Genomic DNA, 13,758 nt, shown 5'->3' on the forward strand with positions numbered 1-13,758 from the left:
GTTTATAGAAAAGAAGTAATTTCCTCTTACAAAAAAATAAAGGGGGGGGGGGGAGGGGGGGGTGCAAAAACTGCACAGTGAAAAAATACAGGAAAACTCCTTCACTCTGTCCCAGCTGCACTCAGAGAAAAAACTCTGAACATGGCAGTTACTGATCCCAGGTTACAGCATGGATGCCTTTTTGCTTAGTAGCAAATTCCTATTCAAATGCTCTTAAACAAGAAAATATTTGAAACTAAATTAAAGGGGAAGTAGGACTGGTTTGGTTTATTTTCTTCTGGTCTTAATTAAAGAAAGAAGTCAAAACTGGGCAGGGTGCCCACCTGGGAACTGTTGTCAACATCTGAACCATAGTAATTGTGAAGACAACGGTATCCAGGTCAGAGGCTATTCTAAATATAACACTTAGTAAAAAGGCCAAAAATTATATGTAAGGCACAAGCGGGAAGAGAGCAACTATTGAAGAGAATGGCATTTAATTTCTTTCTGATTTGTAACTGGTTTCTACTCTGGAGCATTCCCAGACCAAGGCAGGGAGTGGTGGGATAGCGAGGCGTGCCAGAGCGCTTGCAGGCATTTGTGTTTGTAATTGTGTACAGCAGTACCCAATTCAAACTTCATCCCAAATTTTCAAGACGCTAAGGAAAATTAGCTTCATGTCTCATTTCTAGTAAGAAGGCTATTAGATTCCCAGGTTGAGTATTTCAATTCAATACTTCTCTGCCCCAATTAGTTTTTCTCTAGTTAAAAAGTCACGTTTTCATGTGATTTACTGTACTTCCACGGCTTCTCCAAAGCAGTACATGTTTATATTGTAACAGGTAGAAACAACTGATCCGTACAGCCAGAGTGACGGAGAAGAGCATTCTCCCAGCTGCAAGCAAGCAAAGCAGCTAAGCACAAAGCACTAATTCTTTCCCCCTGCTTTGTCTCAGCTCTACTGCAAACTGCCAACAGTTCGCTTCGCTGCACAACTCTGTCCCCATCGCCAATGCACGCCTGCAGCACTATTCCTACCACGGAGGGCAAAAAAGGCCACCTTTCTTCTGAGCCGTTGGGCCGATGGGCTGATCTGTATCAGAAATGTTAAGATATTCACAGGACTGGCAGGCATCCAGGAAGTCTCAGGTTCCAGACAAAATTCATTTCTCCAAGCACTGCTTAGAACGCTTTAAAAGACGTTCCAGACAAACTTTAAATTTATACCTATTTATTTATGACAGCTAAAGCTGGGTCAGATCTGTAGTGGCCCAGGGAATTTAAAAAGACAAACACTAGCCAAGTTGACAATTCATGCATTAACTATTCATCACCTTTCACCAGCCTTGTAATTAGCAGAACAGCTATCACCAATGCTGAAGTTAGACATACATAAAAAGCACTGAGCATTTGAAATTGTATTTTTTTCCTCTAGAAACAAAGTAGTAATCAATTAGGTACATGAAGTGGCATAGCACAGATGCACTTATGCCCAGAAAGTCACATGAACAGTATGAAAATGATGAAATTAGGAAAAAGAAGTATTTGCTGGGTACAGCATTCAACATCATCTATTTCAGAAATCGCTTGCTTTCTTTTTTTAAAGGTAAACTTATGAGGATAATAAATCCTTGACTGATTCAGGCCACGGATCCATCTAGCACAGTATTCTGCCTCCGACCACAGCAAGAAGAGCTGCACAGGAGCCTGGCCATTTCTTCTAGCATTTCCCCAGCACGGTACTAGAGATGTCAGCTGGTACAGCCTTGTGTAATCCTTTGCGTAGCTGTTTACAGGCATGATGGCTATGAATTTGTCTAATCCATTTTTAAAGCTGATGATACTGTCTGCCTTCACAACCTCCTGTCGCAGAAAGATCCAGAAGTTTACAGCCTGCTTAGCAAAGAACCTTATCTATCAAGTCAGAGGTCTGGGGAACAAGGCTTAAGCAAAAAAATACAGGAGTAGTAATAAGAAAAAATATTGATAGATATTAAGTCTGAAAAATCCATGACTCCTGGCTTGTCCATTAATTCAGAAAACTGACATGCTTCACCTGTTTCACTGCTGCCAGCTGCTTAACGCTTGTACCGCACAGATACAAAACCAAACGCCTGAGACAGACTAAGTTATCTGAAGTATGCATTTTAAAAGGTGTTTTGTGTTTTTTCTAAATAAAGCAGTGCTGAATATCCAAATCCATGTTTTGAACTGACATGTTTACAGTTTTTTCCAGCAGCACAAATTAATTATACTAACAGGACTTGCAAGTATTACCTTTCTGTCAAATTGGTATAGTAATTATCTAGAAATACACTTTGAAGGAGATTTATTTCTTCTCTAGAAGACTACAGAACTCTTTTTCCATGTACCCATTTGCAATGAGAGCAATAAAATACAGAATTAGCTGGAGTCATAGCAATTACTGCTCCAATTCAAAAGCCTGTCATGTTTTAGATGCAAGAGAATGGTATTAACCAACTGAAACTGAAGTTATATGGTAACTTAATAATTGCATGTTTATGTGACCTACTTGGAAATACTAATTCAGAAGTAATTTCTGAGTTTACAATTCATTTTTACTTTAATGAGAAAATTGCAACACCTGTAAACAACAGGGTTTCAGCATGTGCTGAAACAGTATGCTGTATTATTAGGCTCTCAGGACAATTTCAATTCAAATTGGAAAGGAATGGTGTTGCTAGAGGTCTTCTAAAACCTGCAGGGGTGGGGAAGGGAAGGGAGGAAATCTTACCTCACAGCCTGTTCATTCAAAGTTATTAGTGAGATTTTATAAACATGACTGCACAAAACATCCAATACACAGTTTTATATTAGACCACTGCTACAACAAACAAATCAAGCCTGCAAGCAGAACACAACATCTAAAAGGAAGGAAACACAGGGAAAGGAGTCACCACATCTGGAAACATTCACATGCATGCTTACAGTTAACTTACTGCTTATTATATCACAATGATTTTTGAACACCCAAAGATGCCAAATCATCATGCAAAGTACATAGGGTGGTTATCAATAATATCAGGAATTGAAATGGGAAAGAGATATTGAAGAGAAAGAAACAAACATACCAAATCTAGAACAGAGATTGCTGGCACAGCAGTCTGCTGCAGGTAGTAAGAAAGGGGGGAAAAAAAGAAAGATGCACAGTGAAAATAAAGATAGGTTAGACTTGTGCCATTTCAAAAGCATCTTCTTTTATTTAAGTCAGCTGCTTTAGAATGAGGAACTGAATTGACATAATCCTCAAGTACAGAAGTGAAAACAATCAAATATCTGAAATTTTTATCAGTATTGGTTTGACTCATTCAAAACCTCAGTAGTTCTCCAGAGATGCTACTTATTGCATCTCTAGTAGTACAGACAGTGAAATGTAACCAAAATGCAAACATTACTTCAGTTCAAGACAACTGTTATTTTTTAGTTTCAAAATGTTCTTCCAGCATTTTGGAACCTTATGCACAAATAGTATTTTAAATCCAACACTTGCAGAGAAGACTGATAGAATGTTATGCAATACAACTGGCTTTCTATTAATGACACATGGCCTTTTTAGCCTTGCTACAGTAAAATTTTAAATATGCTGGTTTTTAAAATGGCAGTTTTACATGGATTTTTTTTTTATTCCCATAGGTAACTGCCTGTGTGCTACAAATTACATGTCAGCAATGCTGGGCTTTAACGCAACCTGTTTGCCAAAGATATATTTAGCTTTTCCTTTCTTCAGTTTCCAAGTTTGAGGTATCTATTGTTTTACACAGTAATAAAGTTAGCCACAAGAAAAAAGGAAAGCAATGCAGACTGCAGCAAATATGAAAAGAGTAAGTTTAGGAAATCAAGCTGCCAAAACAACCCTGAATTCAAATATTACTCAAGCAGATAGCTATTTCTGAATGTCAAAATAAGCATGTTCAAGCGTTTCTCAAGAATTAAAAATTGCTTATCACAGAATTAAGTCATCTTTTCAAGATAAACAAACAGAAGACACTCAGCATATTACAGAGCTAGTTTTTAAGCCCGTCAAAGCATAGGTATTGGTATGTAACTTTGGCATCCATGCTATTATCCAGAAAAGAAAAAAAAACCAATTCCTACAGAAATTTGTTTCTCAGTAACAACAGATTTAACAGATTCTGAGAGACAACAGCCACCAACAGAGTTAAAAAAAAAAGCACCTTTATCATACTATTCAGTTGTATTATTATCTTATTACATACATTATGAGCTTTCACATTACTGAAGCTAAGGTAAGCAAACCTTGTCAGATACCAATTCAACTGGACACCATGCAAAATCCAGGTACGTACGAGCTGGAGCCCGAGACAGGGTGCATTAGTTGTTACAACACGCAAAAGCACATGGCTCAACCTAATGCCTCCCCCAGCACTCTTGGGGTCACCACTGAGGTGGTGGTAAAGGTAGAGGGAGCAGCTGCCTTAAGACCTCAGCCTTTACTTGGAGCAGACCAGCAAGGTGGAATCTCAGTTCAGTTCACTGTTCCCTGGAACCAGCACGCATTCAGTGTCTGTGTTCAGGTCCAAGACTATAAATATATTTGAGGGGTGGGGAGAGGAAAAAAAAAAATTCACACTATTTTTGTTCCCAATTCTCCTAGACACTTTCACAGTTACAAATGTTTTTGCTTACCTTCCTGTAAGTAAACTCTTACCATATTTAACCTTCTAATCCTACTCCAGGTACACTGCAAAATCCCTTTATCCAAAGGAAATTTCCTTCCCCACAACCAGAAAAGTATATTTGACTGCCAACTTGGATTCTATAATACTTTCATAATATATCACTTAACTGGTGAAGCCACTGAAAGTTTGCAATTTTAAAATTCAAGGTATTGAAGAAAGCTTCATCCTCCCTATACTCGAAGAAAGCCAGAGAACCCACCAAGATACGTATTTACAATACTTTTATCTAGAAAGGATTATTCCCTTTTACCCTTGCTCTTCTTTCTGCCTCCAGTCGCTGCATGATGAGCATAGTATCCACATCATCATCCTCCTCTTCATCATCATCTTCATCCTTCTGCTTTGATTCCTGAAGTCGCTTTTGGAACTGCCACTCAAGCATGAGTTTGCGGAGGCGGTCATTTTCTTCTGCTGTACGATCAGGCTTGTTCTGAAGTTCCTGAATCTCTTTACTCAGCATGTCCACAATGTGCATCTGTTGCTGCTTCTCCAGTTTCTCCTTAGCATCCCGTTTCCAGGGATCTGGAGAGAGGCTATCACTAGAGGACAGTTCTTCCTTGCTGATAGTAATGTACTGCAGATCTCTCCGCTCAATAGTCCGAGGCTGCTGTTGGGGCTGCAACTCTCGAATGACTGTTTCTTGAGACCTCTGCAAAGTTGAAGGCTTTTCTGATTTCACTTGTTGAAGGGAAACAGGGGGAACCACAGGCTGAGCAGGAATTAGTGGCTGAGAACGCATTTGGCCAAGTTTTCTCTCCTGCTCACGACGTTTCCTTTCTCGTTCTTCTTCCAAACGTGCCTTTTCCTTTTCATACCACCTCTGATGCTCTTCTCTTTTTTTACGCTCAGCAGCGGCTGCCTGGGAAGATGCTTGTGCCCCTATCTGGTTTGGAGGAGGAGGGGGAGGCAGAGGCAAATCCATTTGTAGTTCATCAAATTCAGCTGCATAATGCACTGGAGGAGGCGGTGGCGGAGGGGGAAGATCTGTTCTGATGGGCTGGGAAATGGCCACGGGAGTTGGCTGGCTAGTAGCTGGAGTTTTCCAACGGCCAGGTCCACTTTTAGTTAAACAAGAACCAGGTGAGACCGGTTTGGATGAATGGTTCAGGTGTTCTTGGCTAGATGTGCTAGAATCCACAGATGAATTCATCCACTGATCGCTGTCTGACTTCCGATCAATGTACTCTACATCCTTCCGTATAACGACTTCCAAACGATTCCTCTCTGGCTGGAAAGCTTTATCTCGGAGCTCTTCCTGGGAACGAGCCACACGCTGGAAAAAAATTAAACAAGGCATGTATTTCATAGTCCATCTATATTAAAATGTATTTGAAAACAGCTCACAAACTGCATTCTTATTACTGAAGGTAATTACTTTTAGTGAATTTCAGCATTTCCACGTCTAGTAAGTTTCCCAAAACCAACAATAAAATATTCTCCTCCATCCTTTTAGCTCATTCAAGCCATGGAGGACCTTGCACACTCCAAAATGCCTGGAAATCGGGACTGGGAGGAAGGATGAACGCAAAACGGAGCTTAAGCTGAAAACCTCCCCAGCTCGCCCGAGTTCTCAGGACTATCCCTGACACCCCCTCCCCCACAGGCGAGCACAAGAGTCCTGGCAGCTTGGGACCGCAGCTCAGGCGCACCGTACCAGCTCTGCCATTCACCCTGCAGCTGGCTCGACTGAATGTTTTTCCTTACTGGGAAGGCAAACAGAAAGGCTGCTGAGGAAGAGAGAAGGGAGCTGCTGCCCACCCTCCTCCCGTGAGAGGCGAGACGACCCACGGGAAGCTCTCGCTGCTGCGGCACCGTTCGCGGGTACGGAACCGGGGCGGCCGGGTCTAATTCTGCCTGCTCTTGGGGCACGGGTGTATTGGTCTGCGCTTTTGGCTCTTTTTTAGCGTGTCAAACACCGAGTCTTTTTTTATACAACCTCAGGGTCTAGCTGCACTGGACAACCTCCTGAAAAGGAATACTGGACCATAAATCAGGCTTATCAAATCTGTTTATGATTTTTCTTGAAGCAAATATTCATACTTTGAATGTTAGGAACTACTCAGCACTGAACACATAATGTACCAATTATCAACAACTGAGAGAAGACTAACAACGCAAACTCCTTTTCTTTTTCCTCCATCAATGACCTTAACCATGACCTCTGAAGAATGCCTTCTTTGAGATGAACAAGTGTATTTTTTACGCTCTATTAGTCCAGCAGAGCTGAACACACAGCTATTTGTGTTAGATTTGCTGTAAAGATGCACCTAGCCACACAGTTGGCTAAGGCCTTCAAAACAGAAAACAGGCATTTCACATCAGTCAGTAGCTTACAGCAGCTTTTTTTACAAGCCCAGTTCTCACTGTGAAGATTAAAAGGATATTTTGGGGGGTTGATTTTGGTTTTGCTTTTTTTTTTTTTAAAGTCTGTTTTCCTCTAATTTTCAACTTAAAAGAACTATTGTATGGTAGAGAAAAATCGTGTACACTTTCAATGCTTGTAAGGAGCCAAAGCTTCTAGCCATCTGCTTTATAAAAATGCTTTTCTGTACTGCATTCAGCCTGAAGACCATAGCTCAAATTCCGTATCTGTCAACAGCTTCCACAGATGGGGTTCATCTCACCAGTTTTAACCACCTCATCTAAGCTACTCACTTAAGCTTGTCTTAAGCAGGGGAGAGATGCATGTCCAGGCAACAATTCATCCCGTTAAGAGAAATGGGTAGGAACCATTCTCTGGAGGTCCTAGCCTCCCCTCCCATCACTGACAGAAAGAGCCGAGACATAAACTATGCATTTAAGATTAGGCAAGATGAAATCACAAAACGTGAAGGAGTTAAGCACGGAAATTCAGCAAAATATTTCCATAGCTATTTGCCACAGTCATTTAACTTGCAGCATTCTCCTTCAAAATTATCATCCTACTTTGGGTATAACACCTATTTTCTTAACAGCTGAAATAATTAGGATTAGCTATCTATAATACTTTAAAAAAAAAAAAGGCACTAAGCTTTTATTTAACTGACTTTTAACTGAATTCACTTGCCAATACATGTGTGAGTAATCAATAATCATGCCTTACTTTGCTTCTATGACACAATCTCAAGATAATTTACATGACACTGCTTTTCCAAAAGTAAAACATACTCAGTCTGCTGCAAGGCTCTGCTTTTATCACAAGTTAAGAAATAGCAAAAGTTTTCTCTCTGTATTTTTAAGTCTCTGGTGGATTAGAAAAAAGATGATCCAGTGGCTGGATTTAGTAGATCTAGATTTAATTTCCTGTATGGATTTGAGTAAAGTCATCATTTACAAAGAGCAGAACAACATTATTTTTTGAATTTATAAAGGTACGCTGGTGGTAAATTCATTTCAGGTCAAGAAGCAGCTGCACGTTGATAACAGATGCATTTTTTAATTATTATTTTTTTTAAACTGAGAGCAGGGAATGTGTTTCAGTGAAGACCTTGGTTAGGTCTCAAAGCACTGTTTTATTTCATTTTTAATACTTGCACTTTGTCACTTAACACACCCCACAGGCAAAGAGATTTTTCCATATGAACCTTCTTGGAAGACTGAAAGATTTAGTTTGCTTTTCAGAAACCACAAAACATTTTACAACACGAACCCTACTACCATCTACACCCCATTACCTCTAACGGGGGGCTAAAACATCCCAGATAACAGGTCTACAGCACATGGTAACATAAATTCTACAGCAGAGGAAGAGTAAGGTTTCTGAACCCAAGCCAATATTGGCAGAAGTACAGTTGTTCCCCACCCTGTTGTACAGTTTGTCCTCAACAGCTCAGGAATCAGAGTTGACTGTTCTGCAAAAACGTCTCAGCAGTCTGGGAGTGGAAAGCCAGCAGGTTCACTCTGTTTTTTTCTTATATTGAAAGAAATTACTTCTCACCTGCATTGTAGTATTGATCGAATGATTACTTTCGGCCTGGACCTGTGGTTTTTCTTCATAATTTGGCCACTGACTCTGAGCTGGACCCATTCGATCCTGGGACTTTGAAGCTGGGAATGTGAAATATTCTCTAGTATAGGTCTGCGTTGGGATGGGATAAGCTTCAGGTCGTTGGGGCAGAGTCTGTTCCTGAAAAATGTAGAAAGAACATAAGGTAGAATTTTCTAGTCACACAGATCTGTACAGAATATTATTCTAAACATGCATTTTCTAAATGTTTTCTTTGGCTCCTAAGAGCATTATTTGTCTGGAACAGGAGATAAAGAGGTTGTCTAGTATCAAATACAATTGTGGTTATGACTCATGTTTTTACGGTCTGAAAACAAGTACGCAATATCGTACAAACCTAAGAAATCACAAGGACAACTTCATGAACAAAATCTAATAAAACCACTCAAAACTGTCTCAATCTTTCATTTGCCATAATAAACAAACCCCCCACCCAGTCGCTAGCACCAGCATTATGTTCAAATAGTTAAGTAAGACACTGGTTTGACTCAAGCACACTGACTCTATTGATAGCTAAGGAAAGTTTAACAGCCAGCATTTTGCTTGCCACTTCTGACCTCTGTACAAAGATTTCCAGTAGAGACTGAGGTTATTTTGGTGGTAGTTCCAGATGCATAAGCATTCTTTCCTCCGGGGCTTGGAGGCTGATCTGTTGGAAAGTTAAAGGAAACATTTACATGACTGTTAATAATAATTTACATAACTTAATAAAATAATAGTATTCAGAAAGTAACTACGATTTTTCCTTTGAATAGTTCTAACAAGAGGCTTGCTCCAAATGTTACTACTACGTTGGCGTTTTAAACTTAATCAATGTTTAAAAACAATCATCCCCTTTCTGAATTTGACAGCCTGTAAAACTAGCAGAGGAAGCATCTACCCCTAAAAGGAGGATAATTGTACTTACTTGCTACATTGGGACTGGAGCGATGATCAGCTCTGTTCTTCATTAATCTATCATCCCCTGGCAGCTTCTTTGGTTCACTGTACTCTGTCCACGGCAGCTGAGGGCTCTCAGGTGACCCATTTTGAGTGGAGTTATTATACAGCTCAAAACCTTCACTCTTTGGTCGGGGTTTACCTGAGCCACGGCGGTCAGAAACTGTAACAGTTGGATATGTATTTTCCCCCTTTCGCTTATATTAACTACTGTCTAGCATATTCTTTTTCAAACCAGAGCTACCTTGCATTTATAATTAAAAATGAGTTCCCCGTAAAGCAAATGCTAGATTTTAAAATCTTTATTTCTTAAGACACACAATCCCACTCTTCTATCAACTATACAGGATTCCTTTGATTTGTATGCTTCAGAACTTTTGAAAAGGTACCACAATATCTGGAAAAGCCAAACGTGCTTTACTGAAAAGTCTCTTGCTGACTCTCAGAGGCATACGGCATCTAGGATGGTGTTGTAAACTGTGCTAATAGGGATTTATTCTTTTAATCCATTCTTTTCTATACTGTAGTACTACCCTATATGTAGAAAAGGTCTTCCTTTATAAAATTATTTCGCTTACAACATTATTTTGCGTAAGACTTTAAATATGTCTTTTGTTAGTTCACTAAAGTAGGATGATATAACATTGGAGAAACATCCCAGAACTTCTTATGATCAGACACAGAAACTTAAGAAGATGCGTTTCAATATTTCTAGTTTAAAAATCAATCCATCAATCAATCAATGGCATAACGTGTTCCAGGGGCTTCTATTTCTATTTATTTCTCCCCTAGTAATTACACTGCACACTTTGGTTACAAGGAAGTCATATTCCGAGAGGAGGAGAGCAGCTTTTATGAAAGGGATAAAAAAAGCCACTGAAGTTCAATGCCCTTTGTATTCATTATATTCCATTTGCTAAAATAAAAATTACTTCAAACCAGAACTGTGTTTAAATACATCACTCAATTCTTGAAAAGGTACATATGCAAAGCATTTATTAATGATTAGACTAGCATAATTTCAAATAATATTTAAAATGAGATGAACTTTTGATAAGAAAGGAAATGCTTCTTTTCTGTGCATTTATGTTTGTTTTCTGATTTAATATTTTGGTAATATTTGGCAAGCTATTGTGAATTATTACATTTTCTGCAATCTAAGACTTATAAAGCTGTTCTCAACATAAATAATATTAGCATTTTTACCTCTTTGCATCATTGGGGATGGCTGATTAAGCAGGGTTGCCAGACCATGGTAAATTGCCCCTTGCTTTGCTACTTCTAGTGTTACTACAGAACCTGTCCTAGTCATAAGTTCTGCTGCCCTGCAATAAAAGCCAAAGTAAAGAAAATAAAATAAAATTAGGCACTGTATTATTACTTAGTTCTCTTTATTATCAGTTTGTATGTTAAGGATTTCTCACATCTATTCCAGTAATCTTTTACTCAGAAAGAGTGTTTTGTCAAACAATACTTAAAATCACTTTGAAAAAAATTAGATGATGACAAGAAGATACACTTATTACAGACAACACCTACAGGCAAGTACTATTTCCAGTTTCTGCAGTTAAAGGTCAGAAGTCAAAATATTTAAAAAGTTAGAGCTAAATGAAGTTTGCTCAAAACTGAAGCCCAAATGTGTAATACAATCTCTTCTATATAGATAACCCTTATCATATACGGGAAATACTACACAAACAGTTGAACTTGTTACTAATGTTATTGATAGGCAGTTAAAAAGCTAAGACAAAGCCTAAAATGTAAAAAAAAAAAAAAAAAAAAAAGCGCTTTTCAGTATATAACTACTCTAGCACTTTCTTCATGTAAAGACACCCAAGGAAAGCATTCCTTACCTTTCCTGGGACAGGCCCACCAAACTTCGACCATCCACACTGAGCAACTGATCCCCTGCAGCCAGACGACCATCCTAATAACATATCCCAGAGAGAAGTAATTCATACACCAATGCTAACATGGTCTAAATTAAAACAATTATTCACACATACAAGTAAACAAAGGATTTAAAAGCGTTTCCAAAGGATCTTTCTACCTTTGAACTTCTGATGTTTAAGAATATTACTAACCACATCTGCAGCACCTCCTTTCACAACAGACTTGACATATATTCCAAGTTTGTCTTGACCCGCACCCTACAGAGAAAGAGGCATTAATTTATTACATTTATATTTAATCTCTTAAGCACTCCACAAGTGTTAATCAGAATTTTGCATGGCTAGATAAACCTCTACGTTCTCATTACTTTTATATATTCCCAAACTGGAAAAAAAACAGTTACACAGAAAAGAGTTGCATTCATTTAAAGTCAAAAGAAAATTTTAATATTAGGCCTATTGAACCTGCAGGCATTGTTAGAAGGAAAGAATATTTGGTCTTAATGCAAGCTTGAATAAGAAAGAAAATACATTAACTAAAACATACTGTAGAAGTTTTTTCTAATGCCCTTCCAGTAAGAAATACTTATTTGCACTTCTACACGCATGCTATTATTTTTTTATACCTCTATGTATTATGTTCCAAAAGACTGCACTGTTTCCCTTGCTAATACCCAAATGAAACAAGGTATACTGCAGATTACAAGAAAAAGAAATAGAAATGCTTTTTTACATTCATTAGGACTGTAAAGGAGCTGGTGTAAAGGAACAAACAGTGCCTCTCATTTTACAATAAACAAGTAAAGTAGACATTATAATTAATACGTCTTTCAGAGTTGACAGAGGCAATATTCAAGTCTACTGCAAAACCATGCAATTTTGTTCATAAAACATCTGCCTCAACGTATTCTGCTAAATTTTGAAAGGACTGTTAACAGTGAACTTACTGGGAGACAACCAACAGATTCAAGACAAGAGAACAGAAGCATCTATTCAAGCCATGCTGTTGTGTCATCCACATGCTCCAATTTGCAAGACACCACACAGATCAGTCTAAATGTTAGTATCGCAATCCTTTAAATTGTCACTTATAATGTAAGACAATCACTTGTGATTTCATTATCTACTATAGCAAACGGTGCCATTTTACTCTGCAAGTCACTTGGAAGAAGAGTGCCAAGTAAGTTTTCAACAGAGCACAGTTTTTAATTTAATGTCATTTCCCAAAGTAACCCCCCAAGTTGCTTTGATACTGAATATGCAACTTCCTCGTCCTTTTTTTCCCCACCTTTTCCAACACTTTTCTTTTGGCAGCAGAAGCATTCATTGCTCCCGCTGTTGTAATGAAGTAAAATAAAAATCAAGGTGAAGATTATTTAAAAGCCAGTGTTATACATGGTTTTCTATGTAATTGAAAGACCTATTTTTATTCATTGAATCTTGAGTTAATCCCAAATGTTTACTCAAAAGCCACAGAAAAGGAATTCCTTCGAGTCCCATGCTTCCCGATTAACATTCTACATGTCTAAATTTTTCACAATAATTGCTTAAGCTGTACTTACAGAAAAAAAGGGGGAAAAAATGCAATAAATAACTGAAGTTAAGGACCCTTTCTTTGTCTAGAAAGAATACAAAGGCAATTAAAAAAAAATTAGTTACTTTTTTGTTTGTTTTTTTTAAAGGGCTCTAAAGAAACATCAAGGTAACTGCAGAACATTTTTATCTTTATACCAGAAAAATCAGTTAAAGTTATGAGAAACACAAGTCAGAAGACAGCTAGATAAATATAATGACAAATGAAATCAGGCTTCACAAATCTTTTTTCCCCAAGCAACCAAGAAGCACATGGGGAAGGATGATCCAGTTGACTGAACACCTAGAGTTTCAAGATGGATGTGGCAAGACCTCTTACCAGAAGTTCTTCAGGACTTAAGGTGACACGGGCTAAGAAGGAACTTGTCCCTGTGTGTTAATAAGTGGTTCAACAACGGATAGGAAGTTGTTAGTTTTCACAAGGAACGGAAATTCAGAGAAGCCCATGTGCTGATCGCCATGCTCATTAAGTGTTCCAGAAAAAGGGCAAACAATAATATAACTAAATTTACCGTACAGAAAACTTAACTAGTAAGACAAAACCAAGAGTTGGAGAAGGATCACATGATGCTGAACACTGGAGCAATAATGGCGGGGGGGGGGAATTTATTTCACTGGTCCAAGTGTGAAGTAATGCTCCAACCGTCTA

General features: G+C 38.4%; 1 protein-coding gene across 24 annotated transcripts in view; it reads right to left on the minus strand.

Moving 5' to 3' along the window:
- AFDN (afadin, adherens junction formation factor) overlaps positions 1-13,758 on the minus strand; it is a 132,506-nt gene that overhangs the window by 12,104 nt on the left and 106,644 nt on the right. For 12 of the 24 annotated variants that reach the window (XM_049830946.1, XM_049830944.1, XM_049830961.1 and 9 more), the window contains 7 exons: positions 11,709-11,774; positions 11,478-11,551; positions 10,831-10,949; positions 9,593-9,787; positions 9,243-9,334; positions 8,617-8,805; positions 4,951-5,973 (listed from right to left, as the gene is read on the minus strand). In XM_049830946.1, coding sequence (XP_049686903.1) covers positions 4,951-5,973; positions 8,617-8,805; positions 9,243-9,334; positions 9,593-9,787; positions 10,831-10,949; positions 11,478-11,551; positions 11,709-11,774 — 1,758 coding nt within the window. Of the gene's footprint in view, positions 1-3,071; positions 3,108-4,950; positions 5,974-8,616; positions 8,806-9,242; positions 9,335-9,592; positions 9,788-10,830; positions 10,950-11,477; positions 11,552-11,708; positions 11,775-13,758 lie in introns of all 24 variants that reach the window. The other 12 variants (XR_007509841.1, XM_049830938.1, XM_049830947.1 and 9 more) reach the window with 3 other exon arrangements.

This window comes from Accipiter gentilis, chromosome 28 (assembly GCF_929443795.1).
Source record: "Accipiter gentilis chromosome 28, bAccGen1.1, whole genome shotgun sequence".
Lineage (NCBI taxonomy): Eukaryota > Metazoa > Chordata > Aves > Accipitriformes > Accipitridae > Astur > Astur gentilis.